Source organism: Suncus etruscus, chromosome 18, assembly GCF_024139225.1.
Source record: "Suncus etruscus isolate mSunEtr1 chromosome 18, mSunEtr1.pri.cur, whole genome shotgun sequence".
Classification (NCBI taxonomy): domain Eukaryota; kingdom Metazoa; phylum Chordata; class Mammalia; order Eulipotyphla; family Soricidae; genus Suncus; species Suncus etruscus.
Window position 1 is genome coordinate 2982165 of NC_064865.1, and position 23120 is coordinate 3005284.

General features: G+C 44.5%; 2 protein-coding genes and 2 non-coding genes across 4 annotated transcripts in view; 2 read left to right on the forward strand and 2 right to left on the reverse strand.

Moving 5' to 3' along the window:
• XPO5 (exportin 5) overlaps window positions 1-23120 on the reverse strand; it is a 55529-nt gene that overhangs the window by 8214 nt on the left and 24195 nt on the right. Inside the window, exons 12-22 of the mRNA XM_049765478.1 lie at window positions 20774-20864; window positions 18373-18501; window positions 15643-15761; window positions 13141-13296; window positions 11089-11130; window positions 9860-9949; window positions 7074-7273; window positions 5690-5795; window positions 4332-4513; window positions 3791-3891; window positions 1303-1399 (exon numbers count right to left, since the gene is read on the reverse strand). Of these exons, the coding sequence (XP_049621435.1) occupies window positions 1303-1399; window positions 3791-3891; window positions 4332-4513; window positions 5690-5795; window positions 7074-7273; window positions 9860-9949; window positions 11089-11130; window positions 13141-13296; window positions 15643-15761; window positions 18373-18501; window positions 20774-20864 (1313 nt within the window). The remainder of the gene's footprint in view (window positions 1-1302; window positions 1400-3790; window positions 3892-4331; window positions 4514-5689; window positions 5796-7073; window positions 7274-9859; window positions 9950-11088; window positions 11131-13140; window positions 13297-15642; window positions 15762-18372; window positions 18502-20773; window positions 20865-23120) is intronic.
• MRPS18A (mitochondrial ribosomal protein S18A) overlaps window positions 2849-23120 on the reverse strand; it is a 145218-nt gene continuing 124946 nt past the window's right edge. The window contains exon 7 of the mRNA XM_049765540.1: window positions 2849-2859. The gene's annotated coding sequence lies outside the window, so the exon portion shown is untranslated. The remainder of the gene's footprint in view (window positions 2860-23120) is intronic.
• Window positions 22745-22851, forward strand: LOC125996646 (U6 spliceosomal RNA). Its single transcript, XR_007491328.1, has one exon. It is a non-coding gene; the product is annotated as a U6 spliceosomal RNA (small nuclear RNA).
• On the forward strand, window positions 22874-22976 carry LOC125996793 (U6 spliceosomal RNA). The gene has a single exon (XR_007491471.1). It is a non-coding gene; the product is annotated as a U6 spliceosomal RNA (small nuclear RNA).

Here is a 23120-nt window from a genome sequence, read left to right on the forward strand (position 1 = left end):
TGCTGTGCTATCACTCTGACCCCTAGAGAAGCTCCTTTGCAATTCTTGAGACTTAATCTCAAAGACTGAAGCATTTCTGGGAGATGACACTAAGGAAACCTAGTGCAAGGCAAGTAGACTACCATAGAGCTTTATTCCTTGTTATGAATTGTTTATCAAATTTGAAAATAAGATCTCCTCTTTATAGAAACATTTTTTGAGGGGGTTTGTGGGTCATACCCAGCACTGCTCAGGACTTATTTGTGGGTCTTGTGTACAGAAATCACCCCTTGCAGGGTTCAGGGGGCCATCTGGGGTGCTAAGGACGAAATCCAGGTCAGCTGTGTGCAAGTCAAGTGCCTAACCTGCTGTACTATATCTCTCTGGCCTCAATAAAAGCTTTTTGATAAGGGTCTCCACATCATCTTACAGACAGATGTTGGTAACCAAGATCAACAGCAGACTTCATGACTTTGTGAATGCTATGAACTGACAATGGAGGATCTTAATAGCTGGGCTGATTAGATTGTTTGGGGAATGAGGAAAGATCCTGGGTGTGGTTGTGCAGGAAGTAAGTTAAGTTCTCTCCACCCCAGTAGTGAGAGCAGTGAGACAGAAGCATCATCTCCAAGTGTTCCACAAAATGTGTGCAATGGAGAGTGGGGAGGAGATGTTTGGATCTGAGCAAATGAAGCCACTCCCAATCTATCTTCAACTTTGGTTTCACTTAATGTAGTGGAAAACAGACTTGGAGGAATCAAATATCAAAGTATTGTTGGAATTGAGGGGCTGACCAAAAGGCAGAAGCACTCTTAGGTCAACACAACACAACACAATTGTATATAACCTCCCAAAAGCCATTCTCTAGTTTCTCCATTCTGGAGAAGCCCATGTCTTAAACACATTAACTCTCTCTCCCTTGGCCTTCCCCTAAATAAGTTTCTTTGATTTTTTTCATCTTTGTTTTTTGAAGGGCATGACACAACCAGAAGTGCTTAGGGCTTCATATAGGGTGAGGGGAATCAAAACCAAGTCAGCTTTGTGTATACAAGACAAGCGTTCAACCTGCTGTTGGAGAGAGGAGACAGGAGGGAAGGGAAGAGGGAAATAGGGGGGGAGGGGGAGAGAGAGAGAGGAGAGAAGCATATCAAAAGAGGAAAACATTCTGGCAATTTTGATTTGACACTAAACTCATTAGTTTCCTAGCAAATTCTTACCTCATCTTATCTGCACACTAGAACTCTAGATCAAAAGTCCAACCCAGGCCAATCCTATCACTGCATGTCTAGGAAGAGACTATGGAGAGGCAGCATTGGTTCATACCAGTTTTCGTAGAGGGTGGAGAAGAAACGCTGCATTTTTTCCAAGACTGTTTTGTAGACGGGATAGTCATTCAGTTCCAAGAGTGGCTGAGGCAATCCTAGAAAGAAAGAAAAAAAGAAGGGCAAGGAACATGCTGCTCCACTGCTGAGAGACTCAGCCTGCTGGGGGCGGTGGTGAGGGAAGAAAGGCTGTATAAGCAAAGCAGTTGTTGGCCCATTCTTCTACCTGCTGGAGGTGCAGACAGTTCCCCTAAAAGGCAGTTTGCTACACTGGATCAGGAGAGGTTTAGGAAGTGATGTAGGTACCCAGAACTCCAGACTGGACATGGGTTTACCAAAACAGAAGGGACTTGTAGCAGAACACACAACCAGAAATCAAAATGATCTCTACAAAAAGCACTGGGGAGAACCACCCTCTTTTGTACAGTGTGGAATCTCTCTCCCTTTAAAGATACGTTTTAAGCAAGATCTTTATGTATATCAAAGCAGAACAAAATCCATTTACTTCTGTGGAACAATTGCCTTAATGGATCATAATTCTAACCAGAGGCAATTGTTCTGTCCATCCTAGTATCTTTTGGGTGAAGCAAAACTTACTTTTTTTTTTTTGGTTTTTGGGCCACACCCGGTAACGCTCAGGGGTTACTCCTGGCTATGCGCTCAGAAGTCGCTCCTGGCTTGGGGGACCATATGGGACGCCGGGGGATCGAACCGAGGTCCGTCTCCTAGGCTAGCGCAGGTAAGGCAGGCACCTTACCTCCAGCGCCACCGCCCGGCCCCGCAAAACTTACTTTTTATGTTATCAGCAAGACCTATCTTGGAAGTTCATTTTGGGGGCCACATCCGGCTGTGCTCAAAGGCTGCTCAGGGATCACTCCTGGTGGGGCTTGGGGATCATATGGGGTGCAGGGATCAAACCCAGATTGGCCAAGTGCAAGGTAATTGCTTGACACCCTGCACTATCTGGCTTTCTTGGAACATTTTGTATTGGTGCCTGCAGGTCTTGTAGTGGTGGTGTAGGACCATATAGGTCCAGGAAGACATGCAACACCATTCTTTCCTCTTGGAACCGAATGGAGCACTGTCCACAGAGGAGGGACTGCCGGGTTTCAGGAAAATGCAGGGGAAAAGTCAAGCTGGGAATGCTGACATGGTGGGGCAGGGATTGTGAGCCATTATGAAGTTTCAGAGTGGGGCACAACTCTGCATGTCTTTAACTCCCAAACACCACTGTGCCCTGACCCACTCTAGCATCTGGGCACCATATGCTCTTTTCTCAGGTCTCAAGATATTGAAGGCAAGGAGATGCAAAGGAGTGGGAAGAACCGAGGGTTAGTCCCTCCCCTGGAATGGAGGAAGGATTGACTGGCATCCCCATTATTCTTCCTCCCAAGGTTAAGAAGAGCAGGACTGGGGCTGGAGAGATAGCATGAAGGTAGGGCATTTGCCTTGCATACAGAGGACTGTGGTTCTAATCCCAGTATCCAATATGGTCCCCTGAGCCTGCAGGAGCGATTTCTGAGCGTAGAGCCATGAGTAACACCTGAGCGAGACAGGTGTGACCACCCCCTCCCCCGAAAAAAAACCCCAAAAAAACAAAAAAACAAAAAACAAAAAGGAGGGAAGTTACAGGGTAGGGTGTTTGCCTTGCATGGGCTGACCAGGGTTTGATTCCCAGCACTCCAAAATGGTCCCCCCGGGGCGGGAGAGATAGCATGGAGGTAAGGCGTTTGCCTTTCATGCAGAAGGTTATCAGTTTGAATCCAGCTTCCCATATGGTCCCCCGTGTCTGCCAGGAGCAATTTCTGAGCATGGAGCCAGGAGTTTCCCCTGAGCACTGCTGGGTATGACCCCAAAACCACAACCACAACCACAACAAAAAGCAAAACCAAAATGGTCCCCCAAGCACCACCAGGAATAATTCGGGACAGAGCCAGAACTGACCTCTAAGCACTGCAGTATACATTCAAAAGCAAAACCTTGGACAGGGATAGGGCTCCATACACATTTTTTGCAGCCACTTTACAGGATCCATTACAATTAAGATCAAACATTTATTTGCTAGTAGGAAAATCATTTAAAGCAAATTCTAAGCATCAGAGAGACAGCAAAGTGGGTCAGGCGTTTCCAGGTGGCCTAGGTTTGATTTTGGCAGTACATACGATCTCTTAAGCAAAACTGTGTGACCCCAAAATGAAAACCAAAGGCAAGTTGGAGGAGGCAGCATGGGCACATTGGATATGTATTGTCCTTTAGGAAAGAAAGGAAGTTAAATTTTTCTTTCTTTTTTTTTTTTGGGGGGGGGGTTTGGGCCACACCCAGCGGTGCTCAGGGGTTACTCCTGGCTGTCTGCTGAGAAATAGCTCCTGGCAGGCAAGGAGACACCGTGGGACACCGGGATTCGAACCAACCACCTTAGGTCCTGGGTCGGCTGCTTGCAAGGCAAACACCGCTGTGCTATCTCTCCGGGCCCAGGTTAAATTTCTTACCTAAAATAATTGATTTTTCCACTTCCAGCATATCCAGAGTTTTTGCATAAGGCTCTGATATTTTAGCTATCATTTCTGGTGCATATAAAGTATTGTATGTTCTGCAAGAAACAAGGAAGTCATATATATTAACAGTTCCTACTCTGCTGCAGAAGGAAAGAGCGGGTTTCATCTTGTAATTCAGGGACATTACACTTCCACCGATATTACCTGACAACCCTACTCCGGGTAGGGAAAAGAAACAATGGTGCCAACATTCAAAGGCTTCCAAGGAAAGGAGACACCCAAGAAGCCATTACCCCTTACGTACAGTTGAACACAATACTTAAAAGCCATCTGGGACTACATTAGTGTGTTTACTTGGAATATAAGATGCATGCTAGTGAGTGTTTCTGTTGTGTAGAAATACGAGAACCCTTTATTAAATGACGTAAGAAAGAAGTAAGACTTAATCCCTCATTTACACAATCTTGTGCTTTCAAGAACTATAAATGGGTTGACTTTTAATGCTATTACGGGAAAAACTTTAATTCCGACTCACCTGATAAGGGCAAGCAAATTGTCAAGCAGTTTCAGAACCTGTTCTGTGCATGGGTTACGAAAAATGGGGTTTCCATTGGGTAAGTAATCCACGACAAATCCCCCGGCTTTGGCCTCTTCTAGATCGGTGGGCCAAGCAGTTCGTTTCATAACTCCCAGAATGCTGTAGACACAAAAGCTCATCTATGGAAAGACATAAAAATGAACAGGAGGGACAGAAAAAGTAAAGTGTCATTACTGTGTAAGACCAAATTGCCAGAGAGGTAGAATACTGCCCCCTCCTTGTAAGGTCAAGTCCAAGAGAGTTGCTTGGGGATTACCCTGACTCTGTGGTCAGGAATCACTCCTGGCAGTGCTGAGGAGACCCTATAAGATGCTAGAGATACCACATGCAAGACAAACATCCTCTCTGCTGTACAATCTCTCCAGTTCGAGAAGTTTCCCTTTCATGAGAGATGTCTGTATCAAGGCTATAAAAAGCGACCCTCTCACTGGGCCCTAAATAGAAGGTGGTTTGGACACCTTTTATTTTATTTTATTTTTTTTTTTGGTTTTTGGGCCACACCCGGCACTGCTCAGGGGTTACTCCTGGCTGTCTGCTCAGAAATAGCTCCTGGCAGGCACGGGGGACCATATGGGACACCGGGATTCGAACCAACCACCTTTGGTCCTGGAGCGGCTGCTTGCAAGGCAAACGCAGCTGTGCTATCTCTCCGGGCCCTGGACACCTTTTAAAAACAAAAGTTTAGGCCACCAATGACTCATTTTTTTTTTGAGTTGACCTTGCAGCTTTCAGCTCGGGCCTTGACCTTTTTGCCTCAATCCTCACTCAAGGTACATTCACCTACGGCATATCAAGATAATTAGTGTGGCTTTGGTGGAAATGAAACCAGAAACAATTTTTTTGCTTGTTTTTGGATTACTTCTGGCTCTGTACTCAAGGATTACTCCTGTAAGTCTTGGGAGACCCTAAGAGATGCTGGGGATGGAATCCAGGTTATCCATATGCAAGGCAAACGCCCTACTTGCTGCTCTATTGCTCTGGCCCCTTGGGAACAAATCTTACTGAAAAGCCTCAGGTAGTAGCTTTTCATGGAGGACCTGCTCACCACGTTCTGACCTAATTCCTCATTATACCTTCAACCTTCAGAACTAGATAAAAATCCTTAAAGTCAAAATAATGACTTCATAGTAAAGGCCACCTACTCTAACTCAAGAATCCAAGACTAAAAAAGAAAGGAGAAACTTAAGAAAACTGGAGTCTCTGATTTCTCACCCCTGGAGAACTGTAACTCCACAAGAAACTTGACTAATGACTTCACACTGTTCCTACTGTCCATTCCCCAGATGATTACTCACTCGTGCACGGTTTAAACCACAAGGATCATCCTCCATCAGGCTTGGGTCACCGTCTTTCTGATCTGCACCCACAAAGGCAATGAAAGCATCGACATCTGACAGCACTCTGAAAGGGGAGAGGGGGAGAGGTAAGTCATACTGCAGTTAAAGGGCGCTTTCTTCTGAAAGCGCTAATAACCTATGGCTAATTGGCCCCAAGAGCAACAGTTTTAGCAAGAAAATTAAAAGAGAATTTTTTTCAGGGGCCCCACACCTGGCAATGCTCAGGTGTCACTCCTGGGTCTGTACTCGGGAATTATTCCTGGTGGGCTCAGGGGAGACGATGGGGATGCCGAGAACTGAACCCGGGTCAGCTACATGCAAAACAAATACCTTACATGGCATAGATTGCTCTGACTAGGGCAGATTTTAGTCATATATATTTCTAATGGATGTGTAGTAAACAAATAAACTTCTAAATGTTATTACTGAGACTTTAAGAATATAAAGATAGGGGCCGGGCGGTGGCGCTGGAGGTAAGGTGCCTGCCTTACCTGCGCTAGCCTAGGAGACGGACCGCGGTTCGATCCCCCGGCGTCCCATATGGTCCCCCAAGCCAGGAGCGACTTCTGAGCGCATAGCCAGGAGTAACCCCTGAGCGTTACCGGGTGTGGCCCAAAAACCAAAAACCAAAAAAAAAAAAAAAGAATATAAAGATAACCCAGGGCTCGAGTGCTTGCTTTTGCACAAGGAATTCTCGGTTCATCTCTAGAATAGTCCCCGAATCAAAAAGGATACAAACTTAGAAGCAGAGATGGCTCGGTGCTAGAACACCTGCCTGCAGGAAGGGAGGGGGCTGCGGTACCAATGATGATCCCAACACCATTTCTAAGTCCTAGAACCGCACCCACACATGCCAGTGATGCAGCCAAATACGCAGTCACAACTGAACAATGTGCAGCCCTAGAGAGCACCTCCGGAAGTGATGACTTCATCACCGCAACAGAGGGAGGGAAGGGGGTGAAGATGCAGTTGGAGAGAGTTGTGGGCACTGTGGAGTGAGCTCTTCTATGGCTGTGTGGTGTAGCGAGGCACACATTTCACCACAGAATGTGATTATCTTTTTGTTTTCCTCCTTTCCTACATCTCAATAAAGCAGCAGGAATCCTGTGCTGACAGATCTTAGAGAACTTCACATAAACGCTGGCCCCTTGTTGGCTGCAGTCTCCCACCTAGTCGGTGGAACCAGGGAGGGCCAGGGCTGTGGGTTAGTAGCCCAGCTCAATCAAGCCTTCCATGTGAGAGGCCCTGGATGTGAGTACCAGCACCAGATGCTCATAGAACAAAAGAACAGAGTGAATGCTCACAGGTACTGGAGGTGAGGGGCAAGGCCTCCTGCATCTACCTGCGCATTTCTTCTGAAAGCCAGATGGTGGCCACAGGTGCCATCAGCTCCTCGAGGAACGCCTTCTGCCGCTCGTAGTTCTTGAACTGGTTGCTGATGAGAACCAGGGCTTCCATGAGCGCACACTTCTCCATTTGGGTCAGCAGAAGCTCATTGGAGAGGAGTTGTTTCACGTGGTTATAGAGCATTTCAAAATTGGGCTGCCAATCACACACACACAAACATGAGTGCTGAAGGCCTGATTTTTGGGGAGAGCAGGGAATTCAGGGAAGGTGGACAGACGACCAAAGCATTTCCAGGAACCAAAGGCCTCTAAGATGGTCACTTGGTGATTTAGTATAACACTCTTTTCGCTTAAACAAAGCAATTTAAGCTAAAGATCCTTTTTTTTTTTTTTTTTTTTTGGTTTTTGGGCCACACCCGGTGGTGCTCAGGGTTACTCCTGGTTCTGCACTCAGAAATTGTTCCTGGCAGGCTCAGGGGACCATATGGGATGACGCGAATCAAACCCACATCCATCCTGGGTCATAAGCCAAAGATTCTTTTCTGCTTGGGCTAACTTTGCCTTCCCATACAACTTTTGGGGCCAGAGAGATACATGGAGGTAAGGCCTTTCACGCAGGACAACGGTGGTTCAAATCCCTGCATCCTATATGGTCCCCTGTGCCTTCCAGGGGGCGATTTCTGAGCATAGAACCAAGAATAAACCCTGAGTGCTGCTGGGTGTGACCCAAAAACCAAAAACGAAAAAAAAATTCTTTTTTTGCCTCAATTTTTTGGGGGGAGTCACACCTGGCAGCCCTAAGGGGTTACTACTGGCTCTGTGCTCAGAAATTGCCCCGGTAGGCTCAGGGGACCATATGGGATGCTGGGAATCGAATCAAGGTCTGTCCTGTGTTGGCCGAGTGCAATATGACTGTGCTCTCTTTCCAGGCCCTTCTGCCTCAATTTTTAAAGTCTCTTTACAAAGATTATTTTTTCGAATCTATGTACATTTTAATTTACCTATCAACACACAATGCAGATTCCAGAGGAGAAATTTATTAATATTAAGTTTTTGTTTAGTCTACACCCAGCAAAATGAGTCTCAGGGCTCTAGCTCAACTGGGCTCCGGGGAACCATATGTGATATGGGGATCAAATTCTGGTTGACCATGAGCACGGCAAGCACCCTATCCACTGTACAGTCTCTCTGGCACCAATATAAATTAATATCATTGAGGGGTCACAGTAGGTTATAATCAGGGCTTACTCCTGGCCCACTGCTTGGGAATCACATCTAGTGGTACTCTGGAGGTCATGTACTGTCACATGCCAAGGCAAGTACTTCAGCCCTTATATTATCCCTCCACTTCCTCTGATTAACTTTATTTCCATCTTATTGATTTATTAGTTTCTGTGCTCAGGGATAACTCCTCACTACACGAGAGGCGAGCACCTGATGCACAGGATTATCCATCCAGCTTCATATTTATTTTTTTTGTGTTCGGGTCATACCAATGATACTCAGGGCTGACTGCTCGCTCTGTGCTCAGGGTTCCCTCCTGGTGGGGCTTGGGTGACTATATGGGGTGCTGAGGATGGAAACCTCGTAGGCTACGTACAAGGCAAGTTCCTTACCCATTGTATTATCTCTGCAGTGGACCCCTCTAGTTAATTTAATTTTATTTTTTATTTTATTTTTTGTGGTTTCTGGGTCACACCTGGCAGTGCTCAGGGGTTACTCCTGGCTCCATGCTCAGAAATTGCTCCTGGCAGGCACGGGGGACCATATGGGACACCGGGATTTGAACCAATGACCTTCTGCATGAAAGGCAAACGCCTTACCTCCATGCTATCTCTCCGGCCCCTAATTTTAAATCTGTAGTGCTAAATTGCTTATAGAAATCCTCTAAAAAAGACTGAATTCACATCTTGATGCTCTCAGGATTAGGTATATCATTAGACAATAGTAAACACTCTTTAATAGAGGCTTAAATTGATGGAGAAAACTTGTTTTCATGGTAAAAAACAAATAGAACTTTTTTTTTTTTTTTGCCACACTCGTTTGATGCTCAGGGGTTACTCCTGGCTAAGCGCTCAGAAATTGCCCCTGGCTTGGGGGGACCATATGGGACGCTGGGGGATCGAACCGTGGTCCTGATCCTTGGCTAGCGCTTGCAAGGCAGACACCTTACCTCTAGCGCCACCTCGCCAGCCTCAGAACTTTTTTTTTAAGAGACTATGTTTTTTTTTGACTATCTGTATTTTTAACACCTCAATTTAGAGGAAGCCCTCAACTTAAGAATTCCTTTTCTAGGGCCGGAGAGATAGCACAGCGGCGTTTGCCTTGCAAGCAGCCTATCCAGGACCTAAGGTGGTTGGTTCGAATTCCGGCGTCCCATATGGTCTCCCGTGCCTGCCAGGAGCTATTTCTGAGCAGACAACAGGAATAACCCCTGAGTGCCACTGGGTGCCCCCCCCCCCCCCAAAAAAAAAAAAAGAATTCCTTTTCTGAGGCTGGAGTGATAGCACAGCAGGTAAGGTGTTTGTTTGCCTTGCACGTGGCCCACCTGGGTTTGATCCCGGCAACCCATATGGTTCTCCGAACCTGCCAGGAATAACCCCTGAGCACAATTGGGTGTGGCCCCAAACCAAAAATAAGATAAAATAAAATAATTACTATTTTAAGCAGTTACAGTTCCTAAGTTTCCCTTTGTGTGAGGTATAATCAGGACTGAATTTGCAGGGCAGCGTGACCAAACTTGACAGGACTTGGGCTGCTTGATCAGAGTGGAGTGTCTTACCTGCACAAGCTGGGGGTAGTCACGACACATCTTAATGATGGAAGAACAAGCATGTCTCCGCACATTCCTCACAGCCCTGGTTCTGGGAGCCTGGGAAGAGAGCCAACAAATTTTAATATGCTTTAGAGTTTCAGAGAATCATCTAAGTATCTCCTTTAGGGGAAAGTCAATTTTTGCCAACTAAAAAGTATAACTGGAGTGATGTTAGAGTCACTGTGAATCCATGTTCCCTTCCACTTCCAAATCGATGTAGGTACAGGTACAGGTATAATGCAGTCTTTCATATTTTTTTTACGAAGTGAAGATCTGTGCTCCTTGCATCAAACAAGTGCCATTTTTTCAGAGTCGATCTATTTAATGTCTAAGTCAGACTAGGTATTGTTTGTAAAGATGTAATGATTTTTTTTTTCTTTTGGTGGTTTTTGGGTCACACCTGGCAGTGCTCAGGGGTTATTCCAGGCTTCAGGCTCAGAAATTGCTCTTGGCAGGCAGGGGGACCATATGGGACGCCGGGATTCGAACGGATGACCTCCTGCGTAAAAGGCAAATGCCTTACCTCCATGCTATCTCTCCGGCCCCAGATGTAATGATTTTGTCTACTCATTTGTTGGGGGTGGGACACCTGGAACCTTAGGAGCTATTCCCAGCTCAGTTCTTGGGGAACCAGGGACTCCTACATGCAAACTCTGCCTTGCATGTACTAAACTCTGAGACCTTTTTCCCTTCTGTCCAGGTGAACATGACTTTTTGTTTGTTTTGTTTTGCTTTTGGGTCACACTGGCAGTGCTCAGGGGATACTCCTGGCAGGCTGGGGGACCCTATGGGATGCCGGGATTGGAACCACCGTCCTTCTGTGTGAAAGGCAAACACCCTACCTCCATGCTATCTCTCTGGCCACGTGAACATGACTTTTATATGCACTAGGAAATAAAAAATACTTGTTTTACATGTAACTTGCTTAGCTGTGATATTTACTTAATTACAGTGGTCTGAAACATAACCTGCAACATCTCTTGAGGTATGTCTGTATTCATATTTTGCTCTTAAGAAGTTAAAATTTGTGGCTGATTGAACAGTTTTACTTTACTTTCTTTTGTTTTTGTGCCACACCTGGCTGTACTCCAGGGTTACTTTTGACAGGCTCAAGAGACTATACAGGGATTGAACTCAGGTCAGCCACATGCAAGGCAGCAGTACCTTATCTGCTATACTATGTCTCCAGCTCTTACCTTACTTTCTTCAACAGTTTCAAAAGTGACAGCTGCAAATAGCTAAAGGGGAAATAAAACAAAGTCACACATCTGTACAAAATAGATTTAAAATCACTGTTTTATGTCTAATAAATTTCTAATATTTAAATATGTTACAAAAGGTTTTCACTGATAAAAAATTCCAGTCATGGGGCCGGAGAGATAGCATGGAGGTAAGGCGTTTGCCTTTCATGCAGGAGGTCATCGGTTCGAATCCCGGCGTCCCATATGGTCCCCGGTGCCTGCCAGGAGCAATTTCTGAGCCTGGAGCCAGGAATAACCCCTGAGCACTGCCGGGTGTGACCCAAAAAAAAAAAAAAAAAAAAAACCCAAAAAATTCCAGTCATTCATCTTCAGAAGATTGTATGAGGCTTCAGAGTCAAATTTTATCAATGTAACCGTCAGAACAAGAATAACACGCTATTGACCAAATAATTAGTTGTAGAGACATCTCATCTATCTCCACTTTTTTTTTTTTTTTTTTTTTTTTTTTTGGTTTTTGGGTCACACCTGGCAGTGCTCAGGGGTTATTCCTGGCTCCAGGCTCAGAAATTGCTCCTGGCAGGCACAGGGGACCATATGGGGCGCCGGGATTCGAACCGATGACCTCCTGCATGAAAGGCAAACGCCTTACCTCCATGCTATCTCTCCGGCCCCTATCTCCACTTTTTGAGTAATCACTCTCTTTGAATTGTACTTGACTTTCCTTACTCTGTAACCCACTGTAATTTCTTTTTTGGGGGGTCAGACCCAGCAGTGCTCAGGAGTTACTTCTGGCTCTATGCTCAGAAATAGCTCCTGGAAGATTCAGGGGGCCATATGGGATGCTGGCATTTGAACCACAGTCCTTCTGCATGCCAGGCAAACACCCTACCTCCATGCTATCTCTCTAGCCCCTCCCCCTTATAATTTTGTCTTCATTTTTGAGCCAAACTTAGAACCTCTCAGGGCTTATTCCTCGAGGATTTCGGGGCTGTATCTTTGGAGCCAGAAACTGAAACTGGGTTGGTGCATGCAAGGAAAGAGTCCTACCCTGTGTAGTATTGCTCTGGCCCACTCCCACTACAATTGTAATAGAGGGCTGAGAAAGCCAATGGACATTCTGTAATTCTTAGAAAATTTCTGTTCCATAAATGGGCTTCTTTTTTAATTCTACTGACTTTGGTCATACAATATCATCACCATTTCTCTGGCATCCACTTTTCTTTCTTGGAACTTCTTACTCTTCACCTCCTTCCTCTATGATCTTTAAGATCTGTTTGAGCTACATGTCTAAATTCAGGGACACATACTCTTCCCTAGGGTGCCACCTCTAAATTTTGGTACAGCAATAATGATGATGACTAGATATTAGCTCATAATTTTCTAGGGTCTACAGTTGTGTTTTCTAGGAGATGGGGTATGTGGGGCTGCATCAGCTGTGTTGAGAGATCACTCCTGGTGTGCTCAGGAACCAGATGGGGTTCCAGAAATAGAACCTGGGTTGACCACATGCATGGCAAGTACTACTACTGATCTGGTCCAAAGTCTCTAGACCTTTAATTTTTTCCAATAGTCTATTTACTTCACAACATCACCAAGTAGAGATTTAGTCCAAATAGTATGTTCCAAACAGGAATCACCTCATTCGTTTCTTTACTTCTGGTCTTTCCTCCTGACAAAGGATTTCCATTCAGGTTAGGTTGGGCACATAAGTGGAACACCTGAAATCTATCCATAACAACCTTTCTCTCCCAAATGTCCTTTCAGTCTGAGAGCTCCCTCTAGAGAGCCTGTGTTCCTTGGGCTCTTCCATTCCTCTGTGTATAAATTGCAATGTCACTTGTATAGTGGTTTGGGGGCCCTTCCTAACTCAAAGTTTTCCTTAATAGTCAAGGCTTTTCTGGCAGGACAGTGCCTTATCCATAGATGTTACCAAGCAAATATCTGATAAGTTAACTCACTGGTCTAATTTGCTTCACACACTTTCCAAAACAGATCTGGAAATAATCAGCTTAGAAATACCAAATAAATAAAGGAGAAGAGACTGACCTTAGAGAAAACTTGGGTCAGGAACTCTGGTCTGTAGGTGACAAATGGGAAGAGTGCTGAGACGTTAGTAAGGACACAGGACAGAATGAGGGGATCCTTGGTATCAAAGTTCAGAACCATCTGCAATAACTCTATTCCATCATTAACAGGAAGTTCCTAGGAAACAAACAAGAAAAGAAGATGACCTTGATAACTCTTTGCTTAATTTCAATTAAGATCAAGTTATAAGGGGCCAGAGCGACAGCACAACTGTATGACATTTGCCTTGCACACAGGTGGCCCAGAATGGACCTGGGTTCTATTCCCAGCATCCCATATGGTTTCCCCAGCGTACCAGGAGTGATTTCTGAGGGCAGAGCCAGGAGTAACCCCTGAGCGCCGCCAGGTATGGCCCACAAACAACAAAAATCAAGTACTAAATAATATAGTGTTACATATGGTCAAACATAGTTTTAGACCTTTAAAATTATATGTGCTACTCCTATCATTAAAAGTTTTCGGGGTTCGGTTCGAATCCCGGCGCCCCATATGGTCCCCCGTGCCTGCCAGGAGCAATTTCTGAGCCTGGAGCCAGGAATAACCCCTGAACACTGCCGGGTGTGACCCAAAAACCACAAAAAAAAAAAAAAAAAAGTTTTCAGGAGGGGCTGGAGAGATAGCATGGAGGTAAGGCATTTACCTTTCATGCAGAAGGTCATCGGTTTGAATCCTGGCATCCCATATGGTCCCCTGTGCATGCCAGGAGCAATTTCTGAGCACGGAGCCAGGAAAAACCCCTGAGCACTGCGGGGTGTGGCCCAAAAACAACAACAACAACAAAAAAAAAAAAAAAAAAGTTTTCGGGGACCCGGAGAGATAGCACAGCGGTGTTTGCCTTGCAAGTAGCCAATCCAGGACCAAAGGTGGTTGGTTCGAATCCCGGTGTCCCATATGGTCCCCCGTGCCTGCCAGGAGCTATTTCTGAGCAGACAGCCAGGAATAACCCCTGAGTACCGTCAGGTTGGCCCAAACATCAAAAAAAAAAAAAAAAGTTTTCAGGGGCCAGAGAGATAGGCCTTACATGGAGAAGGACGGTGGTTTGAATCCCGACATCCCAAATGGTCCCCAGAGCCTGCCAGGGGACCATTTCTTTTTTTTTTGGGCCACACCCAGCGTTGCTCAGGGGTTACTCCTGGCTGTCTACTCAGAAATAGCTCCTGGCAGGCACGGGGGACCATATGGGACACCGGGATTCGAACCAACCACCTTTGGTCCTGGATCGGCTGCTTGCAAGGCAAACGCCGCTGTGCTATCTCTCCGGGCCCAAGGGGACCATTTCTGAGCGTGGAGCCAGGAGTAACCCTGAGTGCTGCCGAGTGTGACCCCCCCAAAAAAAATAAATAAAAAATAAAAGTCTTCATAAATGGGGACCGGAGAGATAGCATGGAGGTAAGGCATTTGCAATGCATGCAGGTCGGTTGGTGGTTTGAATCCCGGCATCCCATATGGTAGCCTGAGCCTGGCAGGAACAATTTCTGAGTGTAGAGCCACGAGTAACCAATGAGTGATGCTGGGTATGGCCCAAAAACCAAAAACAAACAAAAAAGTTTTCATAAATGATGCTGCCATCTGCCACTTGAGTTATGCTGCTTAATATTAGAAATTGAGAACTGGGGGCTGGAGTGGTGGTATAAACAGTAAGGTGTCTGCATCTGCCTTGTGCGTGCTAGCCTAGGATAGATAGCCCATGGTTCCATCCCCGGCATCCCATATGGCCTGCCGAGCCTGTCAGGAGTGATTTCTGAGCATATAGCCAGGAGTAACCCTGAGTGTCACCGGCTGTGGCCCAAGAAAACAAAACAAAAAGAGAAAGCAAGAACTTTTCCTGTTCATTACTTAAGTAATATTATTACACATCATTGCCATCTGCTGACTCTTTCCTTTTTAGCTTTTGCTTTCATTTCCAAGTGCCTCTTGGATCCAGTCAAGTTGTTTATTGTTTTGTGTGTTTGCAAACAGCGAGTCTCTCTTTCTCTCTTTTTATAACATCTTTATTTAAACACCTGGATCACAAACGTGATTGTAGTTGGGCTTCAGTCATGTAAAGCTGTTTATTTTTGATTTTCGATCACGTTTACTCTAGCTCTGTGCTCAGGGATCACTCCTGGTGGACTTAGGGGACCATCTGGCAGACCGGGAAGCCAAATTTGGGTCAGCTACATGCAAGACAAGTGCTCTACCTGCCGTACTATCACTCCAGCTCAGCAATAAACACAACTTTGGGGCCTGGGTAGTATAGAGGTTAAGGTGCTTTTGAGACAATGAGGTCAAGAGTAAACACATACTTTTTATTTATTTATTTTTGTTTTTTTTGGGCCATCCATATCTGAAGCGCTCAGGGGACTACATGGGATGCTGGGATGAAACCTAGGTCAGACATGTACAAGACAAGTGCCCTGCCTGCTATACTCTGCAGCCACAACAAATAAAATTTCTTTAAAAGATCAGAGAATAATTACTTACATCTTTATCTACTGTTCGAAACATCTGGTTGATCATACTTTCCAAAAATAAAGTCATGGCTTCCCACTGCACAAATGAAGGTGAAAACATGGAGCAGAAGTTGCCTTCTCCAGTTCCAGCTGTAGGAGAACAGGGTTTTGAAACAGACACACACTCACTCCCAACATTATAAAATCACAGAAACACAGAAAATATGGCCATTAAGCCTTCAAGTAATTTCACAGTTGAAGAACACAACAATGTAACTCCTCTGAACTAAGGAGTGGGGAAGAGGAGGATTCCTATTCTACTTCCATCTGGCCTATCATGGAGCTCTGGGAAGCCCCCTCTGAAGAACAGACACATAAACCTGCAGGGTTTCTGAAACTCTTCTTTTCTGCCTCTTATAACCCACTTAGGGGAACAGAATTAAGGTATTGAACTTCTTAAAAGCACTCTCCATTCTAGACTTGCCCACATCCTAGCTTGAACTATGTAAAGTTTCCTCCTTTACTTTGTGGTGTTCTCCACTGTTTACTTCTCACATTCCCAAAGCAAAACAATTTTTATTGTTTTCTGTTTGTTTTAGGTTCACACCCTTGATGGTCAGAGGATGGTATAGGATGCTGAGGTAAGCTGAGATTAAGTTTTACTAGGCAAAATGATTTCTTCTGTTTTTTGCCTACCGTATTTCCTAAATAAAATTACCCTTGCCCCAAATCCATTGCACAAAGAAATCGCCATAAATACAAAATGCTGCCTTACATCCAAATATCATTTTAACTGTGGTGGGTTCTTTTGGATCTAGAGAACACCGTTACTTTCCAAGTTAAGACAAAGAGAAGAGGACTGAAATTCCAGCTCACTTCACGAAGCTCACCACAAAGAGTGGTGAGTGCAGTTAGAGAAATAACTACACTGACAACTATCATAACCATGTGAATGAATGAGGGAAGTAGAAAGCCTGTCTAGAGTACGGGCGGGGATGGGATGGGGAGGAGGGAGATTTGGGACATTGGTGGTGGGAATGTTGCACTGGTGAAGGAGGGTGCTCTTTACATGACTGAAATCCAACCATATTCATGTTCGTAATCAAGGTGTTTAAATATAGTATTAAAAAAAGGCTCATCTGGGCCTGGAGGGAGGGAGGGAAGGAGGGAGAGAGAGGAAAGAGAAGGAAGGAAGGAAGGAAGGAAGGAAGAAAGAAAGAAGGAAGGAAGGAAGGAAGGAAGGAAGGAAGGAAGGAAGGAAGGAAGGAAGGAAGGAAGGAAGGAAGGAAGGAAGAAGAAAGAGAGAAAGAGAGAAGAAAGAAAAAGAAAGAAAGAAAGAAAGAAAGAAAGAAAGAAAGAAAGAAAGAAAGAAAGAAAGAAAGAAAGAAAGAAAGAAAGAAAGAAAGAAAGAAAGAAAGAAAGAAAGAAAGGAAAGAAAGAAAGAAAGGAAAGAAAGAAAGAAAGAAAGAAAGAAAGAAAGAAAGAAAGAAAGAAAGAAAGAAAGAAAGAAAGAAAGAAAGAAAGAAAGAAAGAAAGAAAGAAAGAAAGAAAGAAAGAAAGAAAGAAAGAAAGAAAAAGAGAGAGAGAAAGAGAGAGGAAGGAAGGAAGGAAGGAAATACGAAAGAAAAAAGAAAGGCATTCCTACTCATATCTGTGAGTTAAGTTCTAACTCTGCCACAAACTAGCAAATAGGGACTTTCAACCATGTCAAAACTTTGTTTCCATTATAAAACACACAAAGTTTTTATTTATTGCAATATTTAATTGAAATAAATCACTGTAACATTTAAATGAAATAAAGTTACCAAAAGCTGCACACACTAAGGTAACATTATTACAACTTGAATTCCCTGTGTAATTCTACTGCCAACTTACATTTTACCAAATAAATGGAATTATTTTCAAGTTTCAAAACAAAATAAAATAAAAAAGAAGTATCCTCAAAGCACATCACACTAACAGCAAAGTATAGTCAAAAGATGAACCCATTTTTTTCATTCCATGTAACTCTTTCATTTATTCTTTTTTTTTTTTTGGGGGGGGGGAGGTCACACCCGGCAGTGCTCAGGGGTTCCTCCTGGCTCTATGCTCAGAAATCACTCCTGGCAGGCTCGGGGGACCATATGGGGTGCCGGGATTTGAACCACCTTCCTTCTGCATCTAAGGCAAACGCCGTACCGCTGTGCTATCTCTCCAGCACCTTTCATTTATTCTTATATTGACAATATGACATTCTTTCTGAATTTTGGAGGGGTGCCAGGTAAAAGCTTTTGTTGAAAGGTTTAAAAAAGCTAGGTATGTCTATGCAAATTGTTAATACGGTGTCTAAAGTGAAGTGCTAAACTCAGGAATGGTCCAGAGATGATAGTACAGGGGGCACTGCCGCCTCTTGAGCACTGCAAGGGGTCACTTCTGAGCATCGCTGGGTGTGGCCCAAAAGAAATAAACCCACGGAAAAATAGTTTGAGCTTACAAAAAAAAGAAAGTCACGGGTGGCTCACAGATCCAGGACCCAGCCCATGCACTGGATGTGGGCAGAGAAAGAGGGACAAAAGACAAATTTGGGGGTGATTTGCTTTATGTGTACATGCGCAAGAACAGACTCAATCCTGATGTGATTGGGGAGTAAAGTAGATCTACTTTTGAACCCTAGTATATTGTTCATAAATAAAGTTCAGATTTCTTTTGTACTTTTGATACAATACTTCACATATACTACTTCAAAATACTTCAAAAAGTATACAGAAATATAAAAACTTACAGTTCACAGATCCAGTGTCAATGGCAGCTGATAACTGAAACTTGAGCCACTCTGAAGCCATCTGGAAACTCGTCTTGGGGTCTAAGCGACATGCTAATCTCATGACTTCTCCTTGTTGGGCCCGGGAGGCTGCCAAGAGAAAAGCACGAATAACTGGCACATAAGAGACACAATGTTCTTTTAACCACTTTTTTTTTTGGGGGGGGGGGGGGGGGTGTCGCACCTCGAAGTGCTCAGGAATTACCCCTGGCAGTGATTGAGGGGCTCATATGGGTAGGCCAGCTAAGTGTTTACCTGCTGCACTGTCTCTGGCCTCTCTTATACATTTCATGGGGAAGATGTTTAGATAACTTTTACAAACCAGTGTTCAGAGATTTTTGCAGTCTTTTTTTTTTAATTAAACTTGATTAGTTGGTTTTTGGGTCATACCAGGCGGTGCTCAGGGGTTACTCCTAGCTCTGCACAAAGAAATCGCCCCTAGCAGGCTGGGGGACCATATGTGATGCCAAGGATCACACCTGGGTCAACTGCATGCAATGCGAAGGCCCTACCTGCTGTGCTATCACTCGGGCCCCTGTTCAATAGTTTCATTGGGTCAGAGAAATACTATACTTCCTGTCATCACGTATGGTTCCCTGAGCACCACTAGGAGAGATGCCTGAGCACAGTGAGAGAAATAAGTCCAAAGGATCACTGGGACTACCCCTCAAAAAAGAAAATAAATAGAGCTAGGGAGAAAATGGGGGCATGGGAGGCGGTGCACCCTCCTGAGCATCATCACCAGGAGTAAACCCTGAGGCAGAGTTTTAGGAATATCCATAGATCAGCACTGGGTATGGCTCAAAAAATAAAAAACAAAACAAAGATATTTATAATTAAAAAACAAATTAATTATCCCTAGAAATTATCTAGATCCAAAATTGGAAAACTAGGGGCAATAGCACAGTGCCAGCACAGCAGTAGGGAGTTTGCCTTGCCTGTCCTCACCTGTGGCTGACCTAGGTTCAATCCCCAGCATCCTATACAGAGCCTGCCAAGAGAATATCTGAGCACATAGAGAGGAAAAACCTGAGCTCTGCTGGGTATGGCCCCCAAAACAAAAACAAACAATAAAAGAAAATGCGAAACTAAAAGCTGTGGTGGGGCTGGAGCGATAACTCTTGCAGTTAGGGTTTTTGCATGTGGCTGACCCGGGTTCAATCGCTGGCATCACATACGGTCCCCGAGCTTGCCAGGAGCGATTTCTGAATGCAGAGCTATGAGTAACCCCTGAGCATATGCTAAGGAAAAGAAAACAACTACAAAGGACCACATTTATATTAAATTCATTTATATAAAAACTCAAGGGGGATAAAACAAAACTCAAAAAAGTGTTGTATAGAAATTAGATGAGGGGCCGGAGAGATAGCATGGAGGTAAGGCGTTTGCCTTTCATGCAGAAGGTCATCGGTTCGAATCCCAGCGTCCCATATGGTCCCCCGTGCCTGCCAGGAGCAATTTCTGAGCATGGAGCCAGAAGTAACCCCTGAGCACTGCCGGGTGTGACCCAAAAACCACAAAAAAAAAAAAAAAAAAAAAAAAAAGAAATTAGATGAGTGGCTACCTAGGGTTGGGATGATCCAGAGACTGGGAATAATCAGGAGATTGGAACTGGTGGGTTTTTGTGTGTGTTGGGGGGGGGGGGGGGGCGGGCGGTGAAATGATCTAAAATTGAGGTTAGTAATTTTAAAACTCTGGAAGTCTAAAAAACTCTTGGCCGTACACTCTTTTTTTTTTTTTTTGTGATTTTTGGGTCACACCCGGCAGTGCTCAGGGGTTATTCCTGGCTCCAGGCTCAGAAATTGCTCCTGGCAGGCACGGGAGGACCATATATGGGACGCCGGGATTCGAACCGATGACCTCCTGCATGAGAGGCAAACGCCTTACCTCCATGCTATCTCTCCGGCCCCGGCCGTACACTCTTAAGTAGGAGAATTGTGTGGTAAATGAGTATTTCAAACTATTATTTGCCATCCCATATAGGGTATGTCTGTTACACAAAGTATAGAGAACCCAGAACAGAATTTACCTGCAAATTAAGACAGTATAGATATAAAGTATGATGGTATAATTTATAGAGAATCTATAATAGAACAATACCTGCAAAATAAGATGGTACGGAATACTGAATATAAAAAATTCAGGAGTGCTTCAAATATATCACCTCTAAATATTCGGCTAGTGTTTAAGAGAGACTTCTGTGCAGTCACTGCAATCCCAGAACCCTCTGCGGCAGTGAGACAGGAAGCTTAATGGGCCACTATCTGATACAGGATTCTTCAGTATAGAACTCCACGGAGCACACTCGACTCCCAGGCTATTCTGAGGCTGCTAGGAGAAATTCCTGCTCAAATGTACTTACAGTTGAAGAAAGCATTAAAATCTTCATCGCTATCAAAATCGAATCGAGAATATTCACAACTAGGGTTGTCTGTTTTAGAAGGAAAGCCCATCTGTAATGAGAAAGATCATTGGAACAAGGGATGAAAATAAACCTTCTAAAAGAGTCCTAAACCACAGGAGTTTGAGCACTTTTGTTTGTTTGTTTGGGTCCACACCTGGAGGTGCTCAGGGATTAATCCTGGCTCTGCACTCGGACCCTAGTGGGATGGGGGGACCATATGGGATGATGGGTTGACCATGTCGTGCAAGGCAAACGCGCTACCGCTGTGCTATTTCTCTGGTCCCAGGAGTTTGAGTAATTTACAATTTGGTATAGTTAATAGGATGTATGTACATCAGTTATCTTACGATGACAGCTTCTGTCCTACCTGACCCAGTCTATAGTGTTCCCTCATGGCCAGTATTCCTGAGGAGTAGAAAAAACTCATTTAATGCTCAATTCCAGGTTGCTTAGGGAGGATAAAATTCTGTTATTTATCGAGGAATTGAAAAATGACCAAAAGAAAAGTGCAATTAGTTTAAAAGATCTGAAGCACTGTTCCCTTAAATACCAGGCACAGAATTTTGTGTTTCATTCAGAACTTCGTGTTTGTTTGATTTTGAGGCACATCCTGCAATGCTCAGGAAACATTCCTGGTGGTGCTTGAGGGGATGCTTGGAGCTTAAGATATCAAACCTGAGTTGGCCTTGTGCAAGGCAAGCACCAAATCTGCTGTGCTTTCTCTGGCCCCTCAAAAAGTATTAAAAATTAGAGTGGTTGGGGCCGGAGCGGTGGCGGAGTGGTCGGACATTTGCCTTGCACGCGGCTGACCTAGAATGAACTGTGGTTCGATTCCCCGGATGTCCCATAGGGTCCCAAGTCAGAAGCGACCGATTTCTGAGCTCACAGCCAGGAGTAACCCCTGAGCATCACTGGGTGTGGGGACCCCCCCACACACACACAAAATATCTTAAGAGTGGAGGAGATCTGGGGCACTTTGATGATAGTGAGGTGTAGTAAACTTGCATATCAATACCATAAAGTATATAAACTTTAACACCATTGTAATTTTTTAAACTCTAACAAGGAGGCTGGGGAGATAGTACTTGTACTTGCACTGCATGGAGCCAACCAGGTTCAGTCCCTGGCACCAGGGGCCAGAAGAGTGGCGCAGCGGTAGGGCGTTTGCTAACCTAGAACTGACTGTGGTTCAATCCCCCGGCATCCCATAAGGTCCCCCAATCCAGGAGTGATTTGAGCGCATAGCCAGGAGTAATCCCTGAGCATTACAGGGTGTGCCCCCCCCCCCCCCAAATCCCTGAGCCATGCCAGGAGGTCTCTGAGAGCAGTGATAATTAACCACTGAGAACTGTCAGGCGTGACACCAAACTAAAAAACAAAAGAACCAACAAAACTCTAGTAAAAGGTATTGAAAATTATTGCAGAAACTAGAAGCATTTTGTTATGTGCTGGGTCAAGCCCTTGAATTATAAGAGGACACCTGGATGGGTCTCATTCCTGACTTTACAATAAAACCCTTAACTAGAGAATTCAGAAACAATCTTAGCTTTTACTTTCACTCCCTTTCCTTGGTCTTTCTCTTGTAAGACTTTCAGAAACAAACATACCACTCACTTCTTTTTAGAATCTTCTAGATTTCATTTCCTTTGTAATTTTGACTCATGTAGAATATTGTCACATTGTACGGTCAAGTCACTACCATTTCTTTTTCCTAACACCTAGACCTAGACTGGGGGGATGGGGAGAATGGTCAAGTTACTACCATTTCTTTTTCCTAACACCTAGACCTAGACTGGGGGGATGGGGAGAATGTTCCGTATGAAGAATAGTTTATGCCTGGAATGGACTCCTTCTTTCTTGAGCAGGGAATATGCCCAATGAAAGGACCTCAGTGACTAACACAGTGCTATTGATAAAAATCAACAGTGAGTGCTCGCTTCGGCAGCACATATACTAAAATTGGAACAATACAGAGAAGATTAGCATGGCCCCTGCGCAAGGATGACACGCAAATTCGTGAAGCGTTCCATATTTAAAAAAAAAAAATCAACAGTGATTGTGCTTGCTTCAGCAGCACATATACTAAAACTGGAACGATAAAAAATTAGCATAGTCCCTGTGCAAGGATGACACGCAAATTCGTGAAGCGTTCCATATTTAAAAACAAACAAACAAACAACAGTGATAGCACGGCAATAGGGCATTTCCTTTGCACGAGGCAGACCTGAGATGGACCCAGGTTCGATTCCTGACATCCCGTGTGGTCCCGCAGAGCATGTCTGCCATAATCGATTTCTTAGTGCAG